General features: G+C 42.0%; 1 protein-coding gene across 1 annotated transcript; it reads left to right on the plus strand.

Annotated features, from left to right (window-relative positions):
* Nucleotides 1-3,579: 3,579 nt before the first annotated feature.
* Nucleotides 3,580-5,225, plus strand: LOC311119294 (forkhead box protein I3-B-like; the record flags this gene model as incomplete). The annotated part of the gene is made up of 2 exons (XM_084194015.1): nt 3,580-4,168; nt 4,654-5,225. The coding sequence occupies 2 exons, from the start codon at nt 3,580-3,582 to the stop codon at nt 5,223-5,225; spliced, it is 1,161 nt and encodes a 386-aa protein (XP_084050141.1).
* Nucleotides 5,226-23,986: the final 18,761 nt, after the last annotated feature.

Consider the following 23,986-nt stretch of genomic DNA (forward strand, 5'->3'; position numbering starts at 1 on the left):
CTCGATTTGTATAGTATCTACAAATTAGAAAGCTGATTGACTCCCAAATGACACCCTATTCCCATAGTGCACTACTTTTGACCAGAGCCCTACAGACATACGTACATGCCAGTCTGTCCAGACACTCAGACATGGAGTCCAGCCCCTTCAGAATGTGGTCCAGATCAGTAGAGTCACCCTGTTCTGTACTCCTCTCGCATCTCTCCATCTGAAACACAACAGACAGTCAACTACGGTAGATTACATTCAGTCAGTACAGCTATGTCATGTCAACCTGCATGGCCACTGATTCACATAGAAATCCATACAGTAGCCTGGTATATTCATCTCTCACATTAATTGACATAGGCCTACTACTCTGAACAATTCAAACTGTGAAGTAGAAAGTGTACAGTACCATGACTGCTGGGGGTAGGACTGGGATGTGACTATCAAGATGTAGAATGTCAACACGTGTATGCACATTTTACCAACCGCTTTTGGCATCCCAATAAACAAGCCAAGGGTCAATATTCTCATTCAAGCTTTTTATTTAAAATGTGACCAAACAACATACAAACCACAAATTAATAACAACAATCAGAACAACACCAGAGTGCCTTGAACACCCTGTCCAGAGATGGATCACACACAGTCTATAACAGGTACTTAACAACACACAACCACAATCTGTATACAACAGCACCATTCAACAGCACCATACAACACCATACAACAGCACCATACAACAGCACTATACAACAGCCTGCAGTGTGGGGCAGGAGACATCTATCTCTATCATCTATCTCCAGTGGCTTCTGCTTCTGTCAAAGAGAGGCTGCTGCTGCAGATATGGAACTCTAGTCTACATATAACTGCAACAACATTGTAGACAAGCATACAGGGCACAGGCTACTAGCTTTGAATAAAGGTCAGAACATCAGACAATCCTAGTGAATCATGCATCTCTGTTAGTGGGGTGGAGGCAGTATCCATCCACTGGTCTAGGACACTCCTCCATTCCCTTCCCCACCCCCTGGTCCTTTCCCAGCCCCTGTCCCTGGTTTGGCTCCTGTTCCCCAGGGAAGCCACAGATGCCAGCCTTGTAGCGGAGGAACTCTTCTTCCAGCCTCCGTAGGGAGTCCCCCAGATCAGGACTGGTCCGCTGCACCACCATGTCATAGGCCATCCACTTCAGCTGCACTGGGAAACCACAGGGGAGACAAGAGGGACAGAGCTCTCAGTGTCAGAAGTGGGCCGTACTGCGTATGACTTAAAACACAAGGCAGAATTTAGAATGAATTACACACACCCATTAACTTTTCTAAATGGAATATTATAGAGTGAGTAGTAAATGGATAATAAGGTGATAGGAAGTTAGGGTTTATGTCTAACATCTCGATCACACCTACTGTGTCATTGCATTTTGGTACACCAATGGAACACTGCGTTTGCCTGCAGAGGCTATTGCAGTGCGATCTGTGTGGTGCATACATTGGATTAATCGAATTTATGCGTCAAACTGTATGCGTAGACGGCTTGACAGAATAGTAGCAGAAGGTGAATGTTGAACTTTTGTTGCACACATATCCAGATGATGCTGCACACCATTTTGCGCAAAACAATGTCGATGTGATCGAGCCGTAAGTAAAGACCGGTTTCATTATTATAATTTTTTTGCTACTAACTATTTTCCTTTATTCTTTCTGAAAATAATAGCTATAGCTACCTACACCACCATACAGAAAACCTAGATGTAAATAGATTTGAAAATTAAACAGCCTACAACTTTCAAATGGTAGCGATTACCATAATCAGACAACATACCTGATTGATTTTCCATGTATTCGATCATTCTCTCTAAACCCTTGTTCAACTCCATCATCTCTTTGCTACGATCCTTTTGATGGTCGCCAGATGTAGCCGGAGATTCGGCCATCTAAATGCGCGATATTCATATGAAGATTCGAAACCCAAATGAATACCTTAGCCTACCATAACCAAGCAGAACAAGCACACTGAACATGTTTCATAAACATAGCATACTCATAATGGTTAACAGCTAAGTAGGTATAAGGCAAGGACGTGCTTAAGCTTAAATGTATAAACTTCAAAACTGTTTTGTTTTGATGACTTTGATTGACAGGTGTCCATAGAAGCTAGCTAACGTTAGTTCAGTTGGCTGGCCAGGCTAACCGTTGCAAAAATGTATCCAAAGAAACAGTGAGCTTGTCAAGCTTGGATAAAATAACCAACTTTAGAGTACTTTAATTACATAGGCACCTGCTTATTTATAAATATTTACGAGTGAACTAAATACTTACGATAAGTTCTAACGTTATCCGAAAGGATCGTTATCTAGCGGCCTCTTCCTCTTCTCTTGGGTTGTTCGTTAGCTAAGAGAAATTGCGCGTGGTGCTTCTCTTAATGTCCTCGCGCACTGAGGAACAAACTTGCTGGCGCGTGCCACGGGAAACAATATATCTTGTATGGAAGATTGAAACAATGTATCTTGTATGGAAGATTGAAACAATGTATCTTGTATGGAAGATTGAAACAATGTATCTTGTATGGAAGATTGAAACAATGTATCTTGTATGGAAGATTGAAACAATGTATCTTGTATGGAAGATTGAAACAATGTATCTTGTATGGAAGATTGAAACAATGTATCTTGTATGGAAGATTGAAACATTGTTGCAAATTCACAAAACTCTTGCTTGATATTTGATACACTGATGTATGCATTGTTACAATTTCATATTTTCGCGCGTCTTCATTCTTGCTGCATAGTGACGTAAATGAGGACTGGGAGGAGGGACATGTTTGTCAAATTAGAAACCTGTGTGTATCACATTTTACTGGGTGCTATCCCATTTTTTTCCACATTGGGGCGCCAGGTTGTAACAAAGGAACAAAGTTACAGCTGAACCACTACCCTTTCATTTGACTGAGCAGCCAAAAATACACTTTACAAAGTTATGGGAACACCAGATACATTTGAGGGAGAGAAGAAATACATATTAATTATATTTTCCAACAATGGCGGCCTCCAGAATTCGATTGCAATCTAGCCTACTATTTAGGTTCAGAGAGCAGGCATTTGGAAATTGTATAGGCCTATTATCAGAAATCATAAACGTTTCAAGAAATGTATATTTAATTTTAAATTTATTTATTTCCCCTCACAATCCATTAAAATTTAATGTAACGCATACTAAGAGTAAGAGTGTAAATTCCTGTGGAGAGAGAGGGAGCCTGAAGGAACTGGTTGACAGACTGAAAAAATGACACTCCTGTCAGAATCACCTGGCTAAACAACCAATCAGGAGAAACGGGTGTTGCCAGGGAAACTGATAAAACAGGTGCAACATTTGACAGTGCTGACATAGAGCGAGGGCAAAGAGTCAACGGGTAACAGGTAGAGAGAGAGACACAGAAAAGTGTCAACAGGTAACAGGTAGAGAGAGTGAGCGACAGACAGAGACAGAAAGAGAGAGAGAGAGCGACCCCGGGGGCACAACTCAGACACTGAAACAGTCATCACCTTCCAAGGACCAGAACAACACAGGTGAGAGAGAGACTAGAGACTAACTGACCATGGCGTCGTTCGAGCCTCAGGGCCAGTCTCCTCCGTGCTGTGGCCCCCAGTTCCCCAGCCTGGGCCAGGAACCTCCAGAACTCAGCATGTACAGTGACTGCTACTACCCTCCTCCATCGCTCCCCAGCCCCCAGCGCACCACCCCCACCTCCTACGACTACAGCACCTCCTCCCCCAACCCTTACCTATGGTTCAACGGATCCGGCATCAACGCCCCATACCTGGCCACCGCCGGGCCTCCAGGTAACCCCGGGCCCCCCTTCGTCCCCCAGCACTACGGGATGCAGAGGCCCTACCTGGGGTCCGGCGGGGCGGGGGGCCCTGGGGGGGAGCTGAGCTGGTTCTCTCTGCCCTCACAGGAAGACCTGATGAAGCTGGTACGCCCGCCCTACTCCTACTCTGCCCTCATCGCCATGGCGATCCACGGCGCCCCGGAGCGGCGGCTGACCCTGAGTCAGATCTACCAGTACGTGGCCGATAACTTCCCCTTCTACAACAAGAGCAAGGCCGGCTGGCAGAACTCTATCAGGCACAACCTGTCACTCAACGACTGCTTTAAGAAGGTCCCCAGAGACGAGGACGACCCTGGTAAGACTGACTACATTATGTGTTTGTTTTATAATAAGCCCACAAAATAACCAATCAATCTAAGGTATGACAATATTTGATAGTTTAATTATTCATTTTGAGTCTAACCTTGGCACCCAGAACAATCTGCTGTTAATCTTTGGTCAAGTCAACAGTGTACTTTTGTTGTGATGTGTCTTTACTTTAGGGAGCCATTGCGTCTTGCCTTTAGAGTGTGGAATAGTCTTGTGATAGGACGGAATGCCTTTAGAGTGTGTAATAGTCTTGTGATAGGACGGCTTGCCTTTAGAGTGTGTAATAGTCTTGTGATAGGACGGAATGCCTTTAGAGTGTGTAATAGTTTTGTGATAGAACTGTAGATGAACTGTGTTTAGTAATGATAGTAGATGATGCAGTCAATAGTCCATGTGTCAACCCCAAACACATTCTAATCTATTCCTACACCCCCCCCCCCCTCGCTTTTTCCCTCACTCTCTCTCTTCCAGGTAAGGGTAACTACTGGACACTAGACCCAAACTGTGAGAAGATGTTTGACAACGGAAACTTCCGTCGTAAGAGGAAGAGGAAGTCTGATTCGCTGTCTGGAGGAGAGGGGGGGTCAGGGGGACTGGAGTCAGGTGATCCCAACGACCGGGGGAGTCCCCAACCCCCCAGCAACCATGGGATCGACATGTCCCCTACGTCAGAGAGAATCCCCTCCCCTTCCTCCTCAGGACCAGCCCCTTGCCTGAGCAGCTTCCTGTCTGAGATGTCTGGAGTGGCGTCTGTGGGAGCCAATGAAATCGGAGGAGATTCACTGAACCGGGCCCTGCCCATAACCCTTACCCTGGACGGGACCCAGAGGCTTACACAGCCTGGGGGTTTTGGTAGATACTCCCCCACCTCAGGTGCTTCGGAGTGGGCTTCCCAGCTGGCGCCTCCCCCTGGCCTCTCCTCCTCGCCCACCCACTCCTCCCTGGGTTACAGCAGCCCCATCCTCAGCCAGTTCAATGGAAATTTCTACCCTGGCTTGGGCTCAGCAAGCATCCTATACCCACGGGAAGGCACAGAGGTCTGAACAGACTGATAGAGGGAGGGAGAGGGATGGGCAAAAGACAGCTAGACGTCTAAAGACACTAAAGAAAGAAGGAGAGGGAGAAAGAGAGGCACGCTTCTACCTAAGACTGAACTGAACCGTCTACACACACACACACACACACACACACACAGAGACACACACACACACACACACACACACACACAGTAGTCAGTTAGCGCTGACAGAGCAGGGCTTCGTTGCATGTGACAGCAGGATGAGCAGGGCCTGGTTCCCACGCAAACAGCCGAGTCAGCCATGACACACAAACCTATAATTGCTGACTGTCCTGACGTTTTGTATATATTTGTATTTGTATTTAATGTGTGTATTTTATTGGTTATGTTTGTGTTTGGTTGGGTTAAAACATTTGTTCAACATGTGCCATTGTAGAATATTGATTTGCGATGGATGGTGCAAACCTGGGTTCAAATGCATGTGTATTTGTTATTCTAAAACTTTTTTCTTTGTATTTAAGTATTTTAAAATAAACAGCTCAAAACAGGTATTTTTATTTGAGCATTTGAATGGTTATTTGTCAAAACCAAATAGTTGACCAAATAGAATTTGAAAGTATTTTCAAATATTTATTTCATATACTAATTTCAAATACCTGGGTCAAAGAGTGTATTTGAGTCAGTGTATTTGAGTATTTTCAAATACTTTCCAAGTATATTTCCAAATACATTCCAATATTCAACTACTTGTTTTTCAAATAAATTCGATATGAATACTTGTTTTGAAATGTATTGAAAATTAATTGAAATACCTTAAATAGTATTTGAACCCAGGTCTGGTATGGCTTATACCAACATTGGTCTGATGTTTGTTTTTGATAAGAATAATAAAATACAGAAAAACGTGAAGTGTCATCTTCTTGCTCTTTTTAACACAGAAATAAAAAACAGCCTGCCTGGCTAGTGTTGTAGGGGAGTTATCTGTCGAAACTAATCTTTGTGAAAGATGGTTAACGGTCTCAAACCTTCAGTGAAAAATGACCCTCCTAAAAAACACACAGGTAGGACAGAAACAGTCCTGTCAGAGAAACGATGACCAGTGAACCAGTGAAACCTGCTTGTCAGAGTAACTCGATCCTATGATACGATAAGGATATACTGCTGGGTGGATGGATAGATGATGCCTGGAGGGTTAACTGATTGTTGTGAAGTGGTGAGAATCCCCATACCTCACCCCTCTCTCTTCTCTCTACTCTCACACAATAACTCACCCCCTTTCTCCAAGTCCTGCTGACTGGACAAGACTGGGATTTAGGGAAGGAGATAAGGAAGGGGTTGACTATTGAGGTGAGAGAGGGTTGAGGTACTTTTCCCATGTGTAAGTTGAAGAATAATGTAAGATATAGAGCCTGTTAGCCAGATAAGAGACAACTGTGAAACATCACCCATCAATCCTTGCCCCTTCCCTCCCCTACCTACCTCCATAGTGCTGACTGAAAGTTCAAATCAGCAATCACAGGTAGATGAAAAGATAGTCTTTATTGCAGCAAGGGAATCTGTCTTACACACTAAAACAAGTTTGGTTATTGTGCTACATTGGCACATATTTTGTACATTACCATCTCCCTGATATGAACAGGTTAGAGCCACTGGGCATTTTTTCAATGATAAAAGGACAAGACATTGACTACAAAAGAACGTAATATCAGTTGTACAATTGCAGTTGAGGATTTGGACATTTATGTCTGAAAATATTTGAGTAGATGTTGTATTACAGTACTTCTACTAAACCAAACACAACCTATACAAAATAAATAGTTAGAAACAGTTGTACATTCAGGAGAAAACTAAATGATCGTTTTGGTTACTATTAAGTATTTGTATTCAAATAAACCCTTTGGATAAATTTCCATCTCTGGCACGCATAGGCCTTTATTTACCCAGAAACACCGGCAGCATGACTGTAATGTACAGTGTCCACATAGAGAGGAACAGAAACCAGGAAAGAGCTTTAGGACCTCTCCCCCTATCCCCAGCCTTATCCCATCTTAATGCTGCTGTTAGGTTTGTCTTGATGGTTAGTAATTGTCTTCCTGTATTGATTTTATTGTTATCATGTGCATATCAAATCTAATTTAATCTAATCTAATCTAATCTAATCTAATCTAATTAAAGCATGAAATCTCTTGGTAGAAGAAATGGGTCTAAAACCAGAGGATTTGTTTTGAGAATCACTGCCTTGCCAAGCTTTTATGCAAAGAAGAAATCTATAGCAAGCAAGACTGTCATCAAGTACAAGCACACACACACACACACACACACACACACACACACACACACACACACACACACACACACACACACACACACACACACACACACACACACACACACACACACACACACACACACACACACACACACACACACACACACACACACACACACACATACACACACACACACACACACACACACACACACACACACACACACTGGAATAAAACTCACACACACTGGAATAAAACTCACACACACAGGAATCAAACTCACACACACAGGAATCAAACTCACACACACATGAATCAAACTCACACACACAGGAATCAAACTCACACACACAGGATTCAAACTCACACACACTGGAATCAAACTCACACACACAGGAATCAAACTCACACACACAGGAATCAAACTCACACACACAGGAATCAAACTCACACACACTGGAATCAAACTCACACACACTGGAATCAAACTCACACACACAGGAATCAAACTCACACACACTGGAATCAAACTCACACACACAGGAATTAAACTCACACACAAAGGCCCGCCTCCCTAAACTCTGGGCTACCTGCCTACCCACTAGGGCAGTGAAAGAGTGAAAGTTATATTGTAACATTATTCAAATATCTCACGTTTCAACATGCACATTTCCATCAGAAATTGTCTTCTTGGCTAAATAACTTATTTATCTGGCCAATACAGTTTTTCTGTGTCTTTTTCAAACCCAGTTTTGCCACGTGAGGATGATGGTGCTTGTATCCCAATGGTACCCTATTCCCTACAATGTACACTACTTTTGACCAGAGCCCTATGTGTCTTGGTCAAAAGTAGTGCACTATATAGGGAATAGGGTGTCATTTGTAACTAAGCCAGTGTGTAGCCTAAAGTATGATGGTTGTACATCAACACCATCATCCCAGAAACCCTAGACCCACTCCAATTTGCATACCGCCCCAACAGATCCAACAGACGACGCAATCTCTGTTGTACTCAACACTGCCCTTTCCCACCTGGACAAAAGGAACACCTACGTGGTAATGCTGTGAATTGACTACAGCTCAGTGTTCAACACCATAGTGCCCTCCAAGCTCATCACTAAGCTAAGGAACCTGGGACTAAACACCTCCCTCTGCAACTGGATCCCGGACTTCCTGACGGGCCTTCCCCAGGTGGTAAGGGTAGGCAACAATACATCTGCCACACTGATCCTCAACACGGGGGCCCCTCAGGGTGCATGCTTAGTCCCCTCCTGTACTCCATGTTCACCCATGACTGCGTGGCCACGCACAACTCCAACACCATCATTAAGTTTGCCGACGACACAACGGTGGTAGGCCTGATCACCGACAACGATGAGACAGACTATAGGGAGGAGGTCAGAGACCTGGAAGTGTGGTGCCAGGACAACAACCTCTCCCTCAACGTGATCAAGACAAAGGAGATGATCGTGCACTACAGGAAAAGGAGGGCCGAGCACGCCCCCATTCTCATCGACAGGGCTGTAGTGGAGCAGGTTGAGAGCTTCAAGTTCCTTGGTGTCCACATCACCAACAAACTATCATGGTCCAAACACACCAAGACAGTCGTGAAGAGGGCACGACAATGCCTATTCCCTCTCTGAGACTGAAAAGATTTGGCATGGGTCCTCAGATCATCAAAAAGTTATACAGCTGCACCATCGAGATCATCCTGACTGGTTGCATCCCCGCCTGTTACCCCCTTTATATAGCCTCGTTATTGTTATTTTATTGTTGCTCTTTTATTTTTTACTTTAGATTATTTAGTAAATGTTTTTCTTAAAACTGCATTGTTGGTTAAGGGCTTCTAAGTAAGCATTTCACGGTAAGGTCTACACCTGTTGTATTCAGCGAATATGACAAATACAATTTTATTTTATTTGTATTTGACCCTGCCTAGTCTTGATCCTTTTAGCTCTCTGTCTGTCTGCCTGCCTGCCTGCCTGCCTGCCTGCCTGCCTGCCTGTCTGTCTGTCTGTCTGTCTGTCTGTCTGTCTGTCTGTCTGTCTGTCTGTCTGTGTACATCTGCCAACCACCTGTTTAACTTACAGAACACATACACACACACCTGTTTAAGCATTACAGTGTCTAATAACAAAATGCACCTGATGTCACCGGAGTACACAAACAAAAAATGTATGCACGCATGACTGTAAGTCGCTTTGGATAAAAGCATCTGCTAAATGGCATATTATTATTATTATTATTATAAGGCCAAAAAGATCATCAAGGACATCAACCACCCAAGCCACTGCCTGTTCACCCCACTATCTTCCAGAAGGCGAGGTCAGTACAGGTGCATCAAAGCTGGGACTGAGAGAATGAAAAACAGCTTCTATCTCAAGGCCATCAGACTGTTAAATAGCCATCACTAGCACATTAGAGGCTGCTGCTGTCTATTGAAATCACTGGCCACTTTAAGAAATGGAACACTAGTCACTTTAATAATGTTTACATATCTTGCACTACTCATCTCATATGTATATACTGTATTCTATTCTATAATATTCTACTGTATCTTAGTCCATGCCGCTCTGTCATTACTTGTCCATATATGTATATATTCTTAAATTCCATTCCTTACTTAGATTTGTGTATATTAGGTATATGCTGTGAAATTGTTAGATATTTTTTAAAATCTTTTTTCAATTTATATATATATATATATTATATTTTTTTTGGGGGGGGGGTGGATCAGCTTAATATTGCAGATAGATTGTATCTTCTGCATCACTTCCAATCCCCCATGTTTTTTATATATATACTCCCCTTTATTACTTTTCAACCCCGCCATCCTTTCCCTACTTGGAGTAAATTAGTGAACAACAATGCCCAGGCCTCTACTTCCGATCTATACTTACTATCTACACTGGGGAAAAAATGTATTTAGTCAGCCACCAATTGTGCAAGTTCTCCCTCTTAAAAAGATGAGAGAGGCCTGTAATTTTCATCATAGGTACACGTCAACTATGACAGACAAAATGAGAAAAAAAAAATCCAGAAAATCACATTGTAGGATTTTTAATGAATTTATTTGCAAATTATGGTGGAAAATAAGTATTTGGTCAATAACAAAAGTTTCTCAATACTTTGTTATATACCCTTTGTTGGCAATGACACAGGTCAAACGTTTTCTGTAAGTCTTCACAAGGTTTTCACACACTGTTGCTGGTATTTTGGCCCATTCCTCCATGCAGATCTACTCAAGAGCAGTGATGTTTTGGGGCTGTCGCTGGGCAACACGGACTTTCAACTCCCTCCAAAGATTTTCTATGGGGTTGAGATCTGGAGACTGGCTAGGCCACTCCAGGACCTTGAAATGCTTATTACGAAGCCACTCCTTCGTTGCCCGGGTGGTGTGTTTGGGATCATTGTCATGCTGAAAGACCCAGCCACGTTTCATCTTCAATGCCCTTGCTGATGGAAGGAGGTTTTCACTCAAAATCTCATGATACATGGCCCCATTCATTCTTTCCTTTACACGGATCAGTCGTCCTGGTCCCTTTGCAGAAAAACACCCCCAAAGCATGATGTTTCCACCCCCATGCTTCACAGTAAGTATGGTGTTCTTTGGATGCAACTCAGCATTCTTTGTCCTCCAAACACGACGAGTTGAGTTTTTACCAAAAAGTTATATTTTGGTTTCATCTGACCATATGACATTCTCCCAATCCTCTTCTGGATCATCCAAATGCACTCTAGCAAACTTCAGACGGGCCTGGACATGTACTGGCTTAAGCAGGGGGACATGTCTTGCACTGCAGGATTTGAGTCCCTGGCGGCGTAGTGTGTTACTGATGGTAGGCTTTGTTACTTTGGTCCCAGCTCTCTGCAGGTCATTCACTAGGTCCCACCGTGTGGTTCTGGGATTTTTGCTCACCGTTCTTGTGATCATTTTGACCCCACGGGGTGAGATCTTGCGTGGAGCCCCAGATCGAGGGAGATTATCAGTGGTCTTGTATGTCTTCCATTTCCTAATAATTGCTCCCACAGTTGATTTCTTCAAACCAAGCTGCTTACCTATTGCAGATTCAGTCTTCCCAGCCTGGTGCAGGTCTACAATTTTGTTTCTGGTGTCCTTTGACAGCTCTTTGGTCTTGGCCATAGTGGAGTTTGGAGTGTGACTGTTTGAGGTTGTGGACAGGTGTCTTTTATACTGATAACAAGTTCAAACAGGTGCCATTAATACAGGTAACGAGTGGAGGACAGAGGAGCCTCTTAAAGAAGAAGTTACAGGTCTGTGAGAGCCAGAAATCTTGCTTGTTTGTAGGTGACCAAATACTTATTTTCCACCCTAATTTGCAAATAAATTCATTAAAAATCCTACAATGTGATTTTCTGGATTTTTTTTCCACAATTTGTCTGTCATAGTTGACGTGTACCTATGATGAAAATGACAGGCCTCTCTCATCTTTTTAAGTGGGAGAACTTGCACAATTGGTGGCTGACTAAATACTTTTTTCCCCCACTGTACACCTCATGGACAAGGTTAATTTTACAATAATTCTATTATATATATATAATTATTTTATTTTTTTGCTCCTGAACTTCTTCTACTCTCAACCTCTCCGATCATTTTCATGATGTCCATCCGGTTTGCTTCTATATGCCATATCTTTCTAACTGTGCTCTTTCCCAAAAGCTCCCAACATACAACCTATATACTTATTATGGACACAGTATGCTTACATTATTAGCTATCTTTGTTATTACTTGTTGTTATTTGTTATTAGTCCCATCCTTCAACTCTATTCAATACCTCCCATCTATCTCTTAACACCATCCATATAGGATTTCTATTTGCCATATATATTTCAAACGTACTGTGATGTTTTACAAAAGTTCTGAACCTTTCTATTCTCATTGCTTCAACAGATTGTGAATTAAAAATAAACATTTTTGCTAAAAGTATTATTATATTATTGATTGATTGACTATGACTTTTCAGATCACCCAGTAATACTATCTGCAAGGTTAGCTCCAGGTAAATATTGCAATCCTTTAGCCATTCCTGGACCTGTGTCCAAAAACAAGCTACAAATGGACAGAACCAAAACAAATGATCTAATGATTCTGTCTCTTCACAGCTTAATCTGAAGAGCTGGGAAGATTGTATCCCCCATATAAATAACATTCTATTGGAAGCAAGAATTTTTGAATCCGGTGTCGTTTTGCGTGTCAGTTCATAAACACTATGCCATGGGATCGGTACGTCAAAGATCTCTTCCCAACTATTTTGCAATCTATATGGGACGGCTGTCAATCCTTTGGTCCTTAAGTGAAACTGATATACTTTTTTATTTATCACAGTTTTCCTTAACCAATTATGTTCTTTAATGCAAGGCCGACAGACAAGTTCCTTACTTTCTCCCCCTTCCACTTTCCTCTTCCACTTTTGCGGTAAGGCTGCAATTATTTGGTTGTAATTTTGGGTAGAGCAGACATTTCCATATGTTTTTGTTAGCTGCATGTGCTACATAACTCCACCAGTCCTACCGATGATATCATTTACGAAGATTATACCTTTTTTAAACATTCTGTCAAAAAATAACATTTTTTTGTCAATTAGTATATTTGAATTTAACCACAATATTTGTTGCATTATTTGTTCTGTCGTTTCTGGAGGATGAAATTGAAATTGCAACCAACTTTCTATGGCTTGTTTTAGAAATAGTGATATTTGGGAGATGATTTCCTTTTCAAATAACTGCAAATGAGTTGTTGTAATCTGAATAAAGGGAAAAGGGCCTTTCTTGAACATTGGGTGAGACAATCTTACTAATTTGCTTGAGAACCAGTTCGGGTTTAAGTATAACTTTTGTATGACTGAAGCTTTTAGTGATAGGTCTATTGCTTTAATATTTAATAATTTCTGTCCTCCGAATTCATATTCATTATATAAATATGGCCTTTTAATTTTGTCTGGCTTGCCGTTCCAAATAAAATTGAATATTTTTTTGTCATATAATTTAAAAAACTGTTCGCTATGCGTAGGCAAGACCATAAGCAAATAGGTAAACTGGGATAATACTAAAGAGTTAATCAGGGTGATTTTTCCACAAATTGAAAGGTATTTTCCTTTCCATGGTAGTAAGATCTTATCTATTTTTGCAAACTTTCTATTAAAATTTATTGAAGTGAGATCATTTATTTCCTTTGGGATATGTATTCCAAGTATATCCACATCACCATCAGACCATTTTATTGGTAAACAACATGGTAATGTAAAAATTGTATTTTTTAGTGATCCAATACGTAATGTAGTACATTTGTCATAATTTGGTTGTAATCCAGAGAGGTTAGAAAATGTATCTAGATCCTCTATGAGGCTGTGGAGGGATTCTAGTTGTGGATTTAAAAGAAAACATGAATCATCAGCGTACAATGACACCTTTGTTTTTAAGCCCTGTATTTCTAATCCTCTGATATTATTATTGGATCTGATTTTAATAGCTAACATCTCGATGGCCACAATAAATAGATATGCCGATAGTGGACAACCTTGTTTCACTCCTCTTGACAGTTTAACCAACCTTTTTGACCATTATTTACTATTTTACACCTAGGGTTACTATACATGATTTTGACCCATTTTATAAGAGATTCTCCAAAATTGAAATGCTCCAGGCATTTATATATAAACCCCAGTTGAATTTTATCAAATGCCTTTTCGAAGTCTGCTATGAATAGCAGGCCTGGTTTCCCATATTTTCCATAGTGTTCTATTGTTTCCAGTACTTGCCTTATATTATCTCCAATGTATCTTCCATGTAAAAAACCTGTCTGATTAGAATGAATAAAATCCGACAATACCTTTTTAATTCTATGCGCTATACATTTTGCTAGGATTTTTGCATCACAACACTGAAGTGTAAGGGGCCTCCAATTTTTTAAATGGACTGGATCTTTATATTTTCCACTTGTATCCTGTTTCAGTAATAATGAGATCAGACCTTCTTCTTGAGTGTCAGATAATCTACCATTTACATAGGAGTGGTTAAAACATGCTAATAACGGTCCTCTTAGTATATCAAAAAAGGTTTGGTATACCTCGACTGGTATGCCATCTAACCCTGGAGTTTTCCCAGACTTAAAGTCTTTAATTGCATCCAGAAGTTCCTCCTCTGTAATTTCACCTTCACATGAGTCTTTCTGTGTGGCTGTTAATTTGACATTATCAATAGAAAAAAATCTCTACAATTAGCTTCAGTTAGAGGAGCTGGAGGCGACTGAAAAGAAAACATAAAGTACTTTGTTTCTTCCTTCAAAATATAATTTGGTGAATTATGGGTGACTCCGTCAATTGTAACCAGTTTCATTAAGTTCTTTTTGGTAGCATTCCTATGTTGAAGATTAAAAAATAATTTTGTGCATTTTTCCCCATATTCCATCCAGTTTGCTTTATTTTTATAATATATTACACTTGATCTTTCTTGAATAAGTTTCTCCATTTCTTTTTGTTTTTCCTCTAATTTATTCTGAGCCTCTATGTTACAGTTTTTATTGCCATCTATCTGTTCTGTTAGACTTTCTATTTCCTTTCTTAGTATAAACTATTTTGACCTAAATTGCTTTTGTTTTCGAGATGAGTACTGAATTGCATGGCCTCTAAAGGCACATTTAAAGGTGTCCCATACAATAAGGGGATTCGCTGTACCTATGTTATGTTGGAAAAAGTCAGTTATAAATTCCTTTGTTCTAATTATAAATAAATTATCATCCAATAATTCCAATAAATCCAATTGTTAGATATTACTTGTTAGATATTACTGCACTGTCGGAGCTAGAAGCACAAGCATTTCGCTACACCCGCAATAACATCTGCTAAACACGTGTGTGTGACAAATAACATTTGATTTTATTTGATTTAATTTGAAATGGGAGTGGGTGCTTGTTTTAGAATGAAGAGTGTTTAAACAGTAAACCCAGAAGGATTATGATGCCAGTCAAACCTATCAAGGAGTATGTGTGTCTGGAGCAATAGGCAGCGATTGGCAACTATGTGGATAATGGACTGCAGACTGTCTGTCTGTCTGTCTGTCTGTCTGTCTGTCTGTCTGTCTGTCTGTCTGTCTGTCTGTCTGTGTGTCACTATTCTAAAATGTGAAAGGATTGAGCGAGAGACAGCATCACTTTCAATGTCCTCAGCCCAAACAGAGGACAAACCGCTCTCCTTCCGAAACAAAACAACACGCACACACGCACACGCACACGCACACGCACGTACGCACGCACACACACACACACACACACACACACACACACACACACACACACACACACACACACACACACACACACGTCTGTGTTTACTAAAACAGTCATGACCTATCGGTGCTGTTTAGTAAACTCAGAAAGAACTGTATTTTAGTTAGGAGAGGACTCACACCCTTCCAATCCACTGTTGTGTGTAAACACACACACACACACACTCCACACACACTCCTGACACACGCACAGGACATTGCTTAAATATCCTTGTAAATATCAAATGTCTTTGTTATTGTACACACGCTACTTCTCTCTGTCTTCCGTTCTCTCTCTCTCTCTCTCCACTGTCTCCTCTGTTCTTTTGATCGATCAATCGTGAGCAATGTATTGACAGCATAATTCAACTTTTGTAAATCAGATGTTTAGCCATAACTACCTGTAGGTAAGATAGTATACTCAACAGGATTCTGAGTGTCAATCATAAATACTATTGAAACAGAAACACACAGACATGCTATTTTCCTATTCACAGCTGTTGCTATAAATGTCAGACCCATATGCTATCTAGCCTATGTTTTCTGGTAAAAAACGAAGGTCAGAGCTATGTTCCCATTCCAGCACCATCTCTGGATCGCCTTACTCCAAGTCAGAGATTCCCAAAAAATCCCAACAGACAAATCCCAATATTCCATATCCCGATTCCCACATGAAAAACCTCTATCTGAATAAACTAGATCACTGAATGGAAAACAAAACCATCCTCCTCTATATCTGCTGTCCATCTGCTGTCCTGGGCTTCAGACTGCTGTGAGTGATCTGACCCACCGTTCTCTCTCCCTGGGCTTCAGACTGCTATGAATGATCTGACCCACCATTCTCTCTCTCCCTGGGCTTCAGACTGCTATGAATGATCTGACCCACCATTCTCTCTCCCTGGGATTCAGACTGCTGTGAATGATCTGACCCACCGTTCTCTCTCCCTGGGCTTCAGACTGCTATGAATGATCTGACCCACCGTTCTCCCTCCCTGGGCTTCAGACTGCTGTCAATGATCTGACCCACTGTTCTCTCTCCCTGGCTTATATACAACATCTAGGGGAAAATACAGTTTAAAGACAACAAACACACTGTGAGTGTCTGTGTGTGTGTGTGTGTGAATCACTCTTATTTCCCCCTAAAATATTTGACATATCAACATGGGGTAAACATGGGGCTGAGAGCAGGGCCTGCTAGATGGAGTGAGAGAGAGAGAGGGAAGTATGGAGAGAGGTAGAGATGGAAACAGTCTGTTGTGCTGGCTGCTGGTTCAGCTTAGACTGGCTGTTTCAATAGCTAAAAGCAGGGTCGGGGTCAATTCCATTTAAATTCCAGTCAATTCAGAAAGTAAACAAAATTCCAATTCCAGATTCTCCTCATTGAAAAGCATTGAAGAGAACTGGAATTACAGTGTACTTCCTGAATTGACCCCAACCCTGGCTAACAGTCAATATGTTTCAATAGCAAGCATTCAGTCACTTCACTGTGTCTCATTCATTCAGTCGTAACATCAACCAAACAGTCTTTCACCAAACTGTGTACACCAACCATGTATTACCACTCACTCAGTCTACTGGAGAAGAGACTGCAGAAGAAACAGATAGAGACATATGGGCTGTACCTCTGTGTAATAGGAGTGAGGAGTTGTCCAGTTGCCACAAGGTTGGAAATGACTCCCTCTGATGGTGAAAACTATGAACTCTGAGAAAATGTAACTACAGTGTGTGTGTGTGTATGTGTGTGTGTATATATGCTATAACCCTACTATAACCCTGCTATAACCCTGCTATAACCCTACTATAACTCTACTATAACCCTACTATAACCCTGCTATAACCCTGCTATAACCCTACTATAACCCTACTATAACCCTACTATAACCCTACTATAACCCTGCTATAACCCTACTATAACCCTGCTATAACTCTACTATAACCCTACTATAACCCTACTATAACTCTACTATAACTCTACTATAACCCTACTATAACCCTGCTATAACTCTACTATAACCCTGCTATAACCCTGCTATAACCCTGCTATAACCCTACTATAACTCTACTATAACCCTACTATAACGCTGCAATAACCATACTATAACCGTAGTATAACCCTGCTATAACCCTGCTTTAACCCTACTATAACCCTGCTATAACCCTATTATAACCCTGCTATAACCCTGCTATAACTCTACTATAACTCTACTTGGGTTCTTTCACATTATCCACTTTAATACATTAAACATTTGTGGGTGTGGTCAGCTGCGCTGGAAGGATGGTCAATTTAATATGATAATGACCTTAATATGAGAACATAATAAGATAATGACTTTAATATGAGAACACACACTATGATAATGACGTTAATATGAGAACATACACTAAGATAATTACTTTAATATGAGAACACATAATATGATAATGACTTTAATATGAGAACACACACTGTGATAATGACTTTAATATGACAACATCCACTAAGATAATGAAGTTAATATGAGAACACACACTATGATAATGACTTTGATATGAGAACACACACTATGATACTGACGTTAATACGAGAACACACACTACAATAATGACTTTAATATGAGAACATAATAAGAGAATGACGTTAATATGAGAACACACTACGATAATTACTTTAATATGAGAACACACACTATGATAATGGCGCTAATATGAGAACACACACGATGATAATGATGTAAATATGAGAACACACACTATGATAATGAAGTTAATAAGAGAACACACACTATGATGATGGTGATAATATGAGAACACAAACTATGATAATGACGTTAATATGAGATATGAGAAGTATTTTGTTTTTTTATGCATAATTTTTTACATTATTAGCTCAGAAAGTGTTTTGCATCATTACATACAGCCAGGAAAAACTTTTGGATATCAGAGCGGGGGTAACTCACCAGCATTACGACCAGGAATACGATTTTCCCGAAGCAGATCCTTTGTTTGCTCTCCCCAGGGCAACTGAACTGATTCCAGCGGCTGACCCAAAACATCGCCGGCGGAGGAGAGGCACTCGGAGCGGCCTGCTGGTCCGACTTAGGAGGCGCGCACACCACCCACCGCTTCCAAGTATTCTACTCGCTAATCTTCAATCTTTGGTTAACAAAGTCAACGAACTACGGGCAAGGATTTCTTTCCAGAGAGACATCAAGGCCTGTAACATACTCTGTTTCACGGAAACATGGCTCTCTTGGGATATTCTGTCGAAATCGGTCCAGCCAGATGGGTTCTCAGTTCATCGCGCAGACAGGAATAAATATCTCTCCGGGAAGCAGAAGGGTGGAGGTGTGTGTTTCATGACTAACGACTCATGGTGTAATTGTAGTAACATAGAGGAACTCGAGTCCTTCTGTTCCCCCGACCTAGAATTTCTCACAATCAAATGCCGACCGTATTACCTCCCAAGAGAATTCTCTTCGGTTATAGTCACGGCCGTGTACATCCCCCCTCAAGCCGATACCACGACGGCCCTCAAAGAACTTCACTGGACCTTATGCAAACTGGAAACCATATATCTTGAGGCTGCATTTATTGTAGCCGGGGATTTTAACAAAGCAAATTTGAGGACTAGGCTGCCAAAGTTCTATCAACATATCGACTGTTGTACTCGCGCTGCTAAAATCCTCGACCATTGCTATTCAAACTTCCGGGATGGTTATAAGGCCCTCCCCCGCCATCCTTTCGGCAAATCTGACCACGACTCCATTTTGCTTCTCCCTTCCTATAGGCAGAAACTCAAACAGGAAATACCCGTGCTAAGGACTATTCAACGCTGGTCTGACCAATCGGAATCCACGCTTCAAGATTGTTTTGATCACGCGGACTGGGATATGTTCTGGGTAGCTTCCAAAAATAATTTCGACATATACACTGAAATGGTGACGGAGTTTATCAGGAAGTGTATAGGTGATGTTGTGCCTACTGTGACTATTAAAACCTACCCTAACCAGAAACCGTGGATAGACGGCAGCATTCACGCAGATCTGAAAGCGCGAACCACCGCATTCAACCATGGCAAGGTGACTGGGAATATGGCAGAATACAAACAGTGTAGCTACTCACTCCGCAAGGCAATTAAACTGGCAAAACATCAGTATAGAGACAAAGTGGAGTCGCAATTCAACGGCTCAGACACGAGACGTATGTGGCAGGGTCTACAGACAATCACGGACTATAAAAAGAAAACCAGCCACGTCGCCGACACCGACGTCTCGCTTCCAGACAAGCTAAACACCTTCTTCGCCCGCTTTGAGGATAACACAGTGCCACTGACGAGGCCTACTACCAAGGACTGTGGCCTCTCCTTCTCCATGGCCGACGTGATTAAGACATTTAAGCATGTTAATCCCCGCAAGGCTGCCGGCCCAGACGGCATCCCTAGCCGCGTCCTCAGAGCATGCGCAGACCAGCTGGCTGGTGTGTTCATGGACATTTTCAATCTCTCCCTTTCCCAGTCTGCTGTTCCCACATGCTTCAAGATGGCCACCATTGTTCCTGTACCCACTTCAATTTGCTTACCGCCCCAATAGATCCACAGACGATGCAATTGCCATCACACTGCACACTGCCCTATCCCATCTGGACAAGAGGAATACCTATGGAAGAATGCTGTTCATTGACTATAGCTCAGCATTCAACACCATAGTACCCTCCAAGCTCATCATTAAGCTCGAGGCCCTGGGTCTGAACCCCGCCCTGTGCAACTGGGTCCTGGACTTCCTGACGGGCCGCCCCCAGGTGGTGAAGGTAGGAAACAACATCTCAACTTCGCTGATCCTCAACACTGGGGCCCCACAAGGGTGCGTGCTCAGCCCCCTCCTGTACTCCCTGTCCACCCATGACTGCGTGGCCAAGCACGCCTCCAACTCAATCATCAAGTTTGCAGACGACACAACAGTAGTAGGCTTGATTACCAACAATGATGAGACCGCCTACAGGGAGGAGGTGAGGGCTCTGGGAGTGTGGTGCCAGGAAAATAACCTCTCACTCAACATTAACAAAACAAAGGAGATAATCGTGGACTTCAGGAAACAGCAGAGGGTGCACCCCCCTATCCACATCGACGGGACCGCAGTGGAGAAGGTGGAAAGCTTCAAGTTCCTTGGCGTACACATCACCGACAAACTGAAATGGTCCACCCACGCAGTAGTCACTTTAATAATGTTTACATATCTTGCACTACTCATCTCATATATATATACTGCATTCTATTCTATAATATTATTCTGTGTCTTAGTCCATGCCGCTCTGTCATTGCTTGTCCATGTATATATTCTTAAATCCCATTCCTTACTTTTTTATGTGTATTGGGGTATGTGTTCTGTAATTGTTAGATATTACTGCACTGTCGGAGCTAAAAGCATAAGCATTTCGCTACACCCGCCATAACATCTGCTAAACACGTGTATGTGACAAATACAATTTGATTTGATTTGATTTTAAGTTAATATGAGTACATACACTATGATAATGACGATAATATGAGAACATACACAGAAGAGAAGTCTACAGAACATTGTGTCTCAGTGATCTGACTAGAGAGACTGACAGGTAGCACGTCCGCTTAGTTTCACTGCCATGTAAACTAATATAGCCGTCAAAACTCCATTAAAATGAATGGCTCATTCAAAACCTTTACATGTTGAATTTTTTACATTCAGCAGATGTTGTGTCTACGTCCCAAACGGCACCCTATTCGTTATGGGCTCTCGTCAAAAGTAGTGCACTAAATAGGGAATAGGGTGCCATTTTGGACGCAGCCACAACATCTGCTGAATCTAATCTAAACCACTGGGGAAGGCTGTAAGAGGAATGAATTGTGTGCGTCATCACTCTGATGCCAGCTGTAACGTTATGCTGTTGACTTAAGGGGAATGAGAGTTGGCATTAGGGTTGAGAATACTGGTGTTACAGCTGATTCTCTCCCCTCTCTCCTGGGCAAACACTCCTGCAAACAACTGGCCCCGGGAATAAGGCACACACACACACACACACACACACACACACTCACACACACACACTCACACTCACACGTACAGGTTAGTCGAGGTAATTTGTACATGTAGGTTGGGGTAAAGTGACTATGCATAGATAATAAACAGCAAGTAGCAGCAGTGTAAAATCGAAGGGGGGGGGGGGGGGGGGTAGACTGCTGATTAATTGTTCAGCAGTCTTATGGCTTGAGGGTAGACGCTGTTAAAGAGCCTTTTGGACCTAGACTTGGCGCTCTGGTACCGCTTGCCATGCAGTAGCAGAGAGAACAGTGTATGACAGGTGACTGGAGTCTTTGACAATTTTTTGGGCCTTCCTCTGACACCACCTAGTATATAGGTCCTGGACAGCAGGAAGCTTGGCCCCAGTGATGTACTGGGACGTACGCATTACCCTCTGTAGCGCTTTACGGTCGGATGCCGAGCAGTTGCCATACCAGGTGGTGATGCAACTGGTCAGGATGCTCTCGATGGTGTAGCAGTAAAACGTTTTGAGGATCTGGGGACCCATGCCAAATCTTTTCAGTCTCTTCGCGACTGTCTTGGTGTGTTTGGACCATGACAGTTTGTTGGTTATGTGGACACTGTCGTGACGTGACTTGCATTAATGTGATGACTGTTATTTATCAAATTAATTAACTATGTTTAACTGTTACTCGATTAAATTAATCATGTAACAATTAACTCATTTGGAATTTGGGGCACCACGGAAGAAGTTATTCAACGAGTTACCATCTCCCAAATTAAACTATTAGAACATATACAGGTAAAAGTCAGTAAATTAGAATATTTTGAAAAACTTGATTTATTTCAGTAATTGCATTCAAAAGGTGTAACTTGTACATTATATTTATTCATTGCACACAGACTGATGCATTCAAATGTTTATTTCATTTAATTTTGATGATTTGAAGTGGCAACAAATGAAAATCCAAAATTCCGTGTGTCACAAAATTAGAATATTACTTAAGGCTAATACAAAAAAGGGATTTTTTAGAAATGTTGGCCAACTGAAAAGTATGAAAATGAAAAATATGAGCATGTACAATACTCAATACTTGGTTGGAGCTCCTTTTGCCTCAATTACTGCATTAATGCGGCGTGGCATGGAGTCGATGAGTTTCTGGCACTGCTCAGGTGTTATGAGAGCCCAGGTTGCTCTGATAGTGGCCTTCAACTCTTCTGCGTTGTTGGGTCTGGCATTCTGCATCTTCCTTTTCACAATACCCCACAGATTTTCTATGGGGCTAAGGTCAGGGGAGTTGGCTGGCCAATTTAGAACAGAAATACCATGGTCCGTAAACCAGGCACGGGTAGATTTTGCGCTGTGTGCAGGCGCCAAGTCCTGTTGGAACCTGAAATCTCCATCTCCATAGAGCAGGTCAGCAGCAGGAAGCATGAAGTGCTCTAAAACTTGCTGGTAGACGGCTGCGTTGACCCTTGATCTCAGGAAACAGAGTGGACCGACACCAGCAGATGACATGGCACCCCAAACCATCACTGATGGTGGAAACTTTACACTAGACTTCAGGCAACGTGGATCCTGTGCCTCTCCTGTCTTCCTCCAGACTCTGGGACCTCGATTTCCAAAGGAAATGCAAAATTTGCTTTCGTCAGAAAACATGACTTTAGACCACTCAGCAGCAGTCCAGCTCTTTTTTTCCTTAGCCCAGGTGAGACGCTTTTCGCGCTGTTTCTTGGTCAACAGTGGCTTGACACGAGGTATGCGGCAGTTGAAACCCATGTCTTTCAAGCGTCTCTTGGTGGTGGATCTTGAAGCCCTGACTCCAGCAGCTGTCCACGCCTTGTGAATCTCCCCCACATTTTTGAATGGGTTTTTTTTCACAATCTTGACTAGGGCGCGGTGATCCCTATCGCTTGTACACTTTTTCTGACCACAGTTTTTCCTTCCCTTTGCCTCTCTATTAATGTGTTTGGACACAGAGCTCTGAGAACAGCCAGCCTCTTCTGCAATAACCTTTTGTGTCTTTCCCTCCTTGTGCAATGTGTCGATGGTCGCCTTTTGGACAGCTGTCAAATCTGAAGTCTTCCCCATGTTTGTGTAGGCTTCAGAACTGGACTGAGAGACCATTTAAAGCCCTTTGCAGGTGTTTTGAGTTAATCAGCTGATTATTTTGTGGCACCAGGTGTCTTCAAAATGTAACCCTTACACAATATTCTAATTTTGTGACACACGGAATT

This window comes from Coregonus lavaretus (assembly GCF_964263955.1).
Source record: "Coregonus lavaretus genome assembly, contig: HAP1_SCAFFOLD_3521, whole genome shotgun sequence".
NCBI lineage: Eukaryota > Metazoa > Chordata > Actinopteri > Salmoniformes > Salmonidae > Coregonus > Coregonus lavaretus.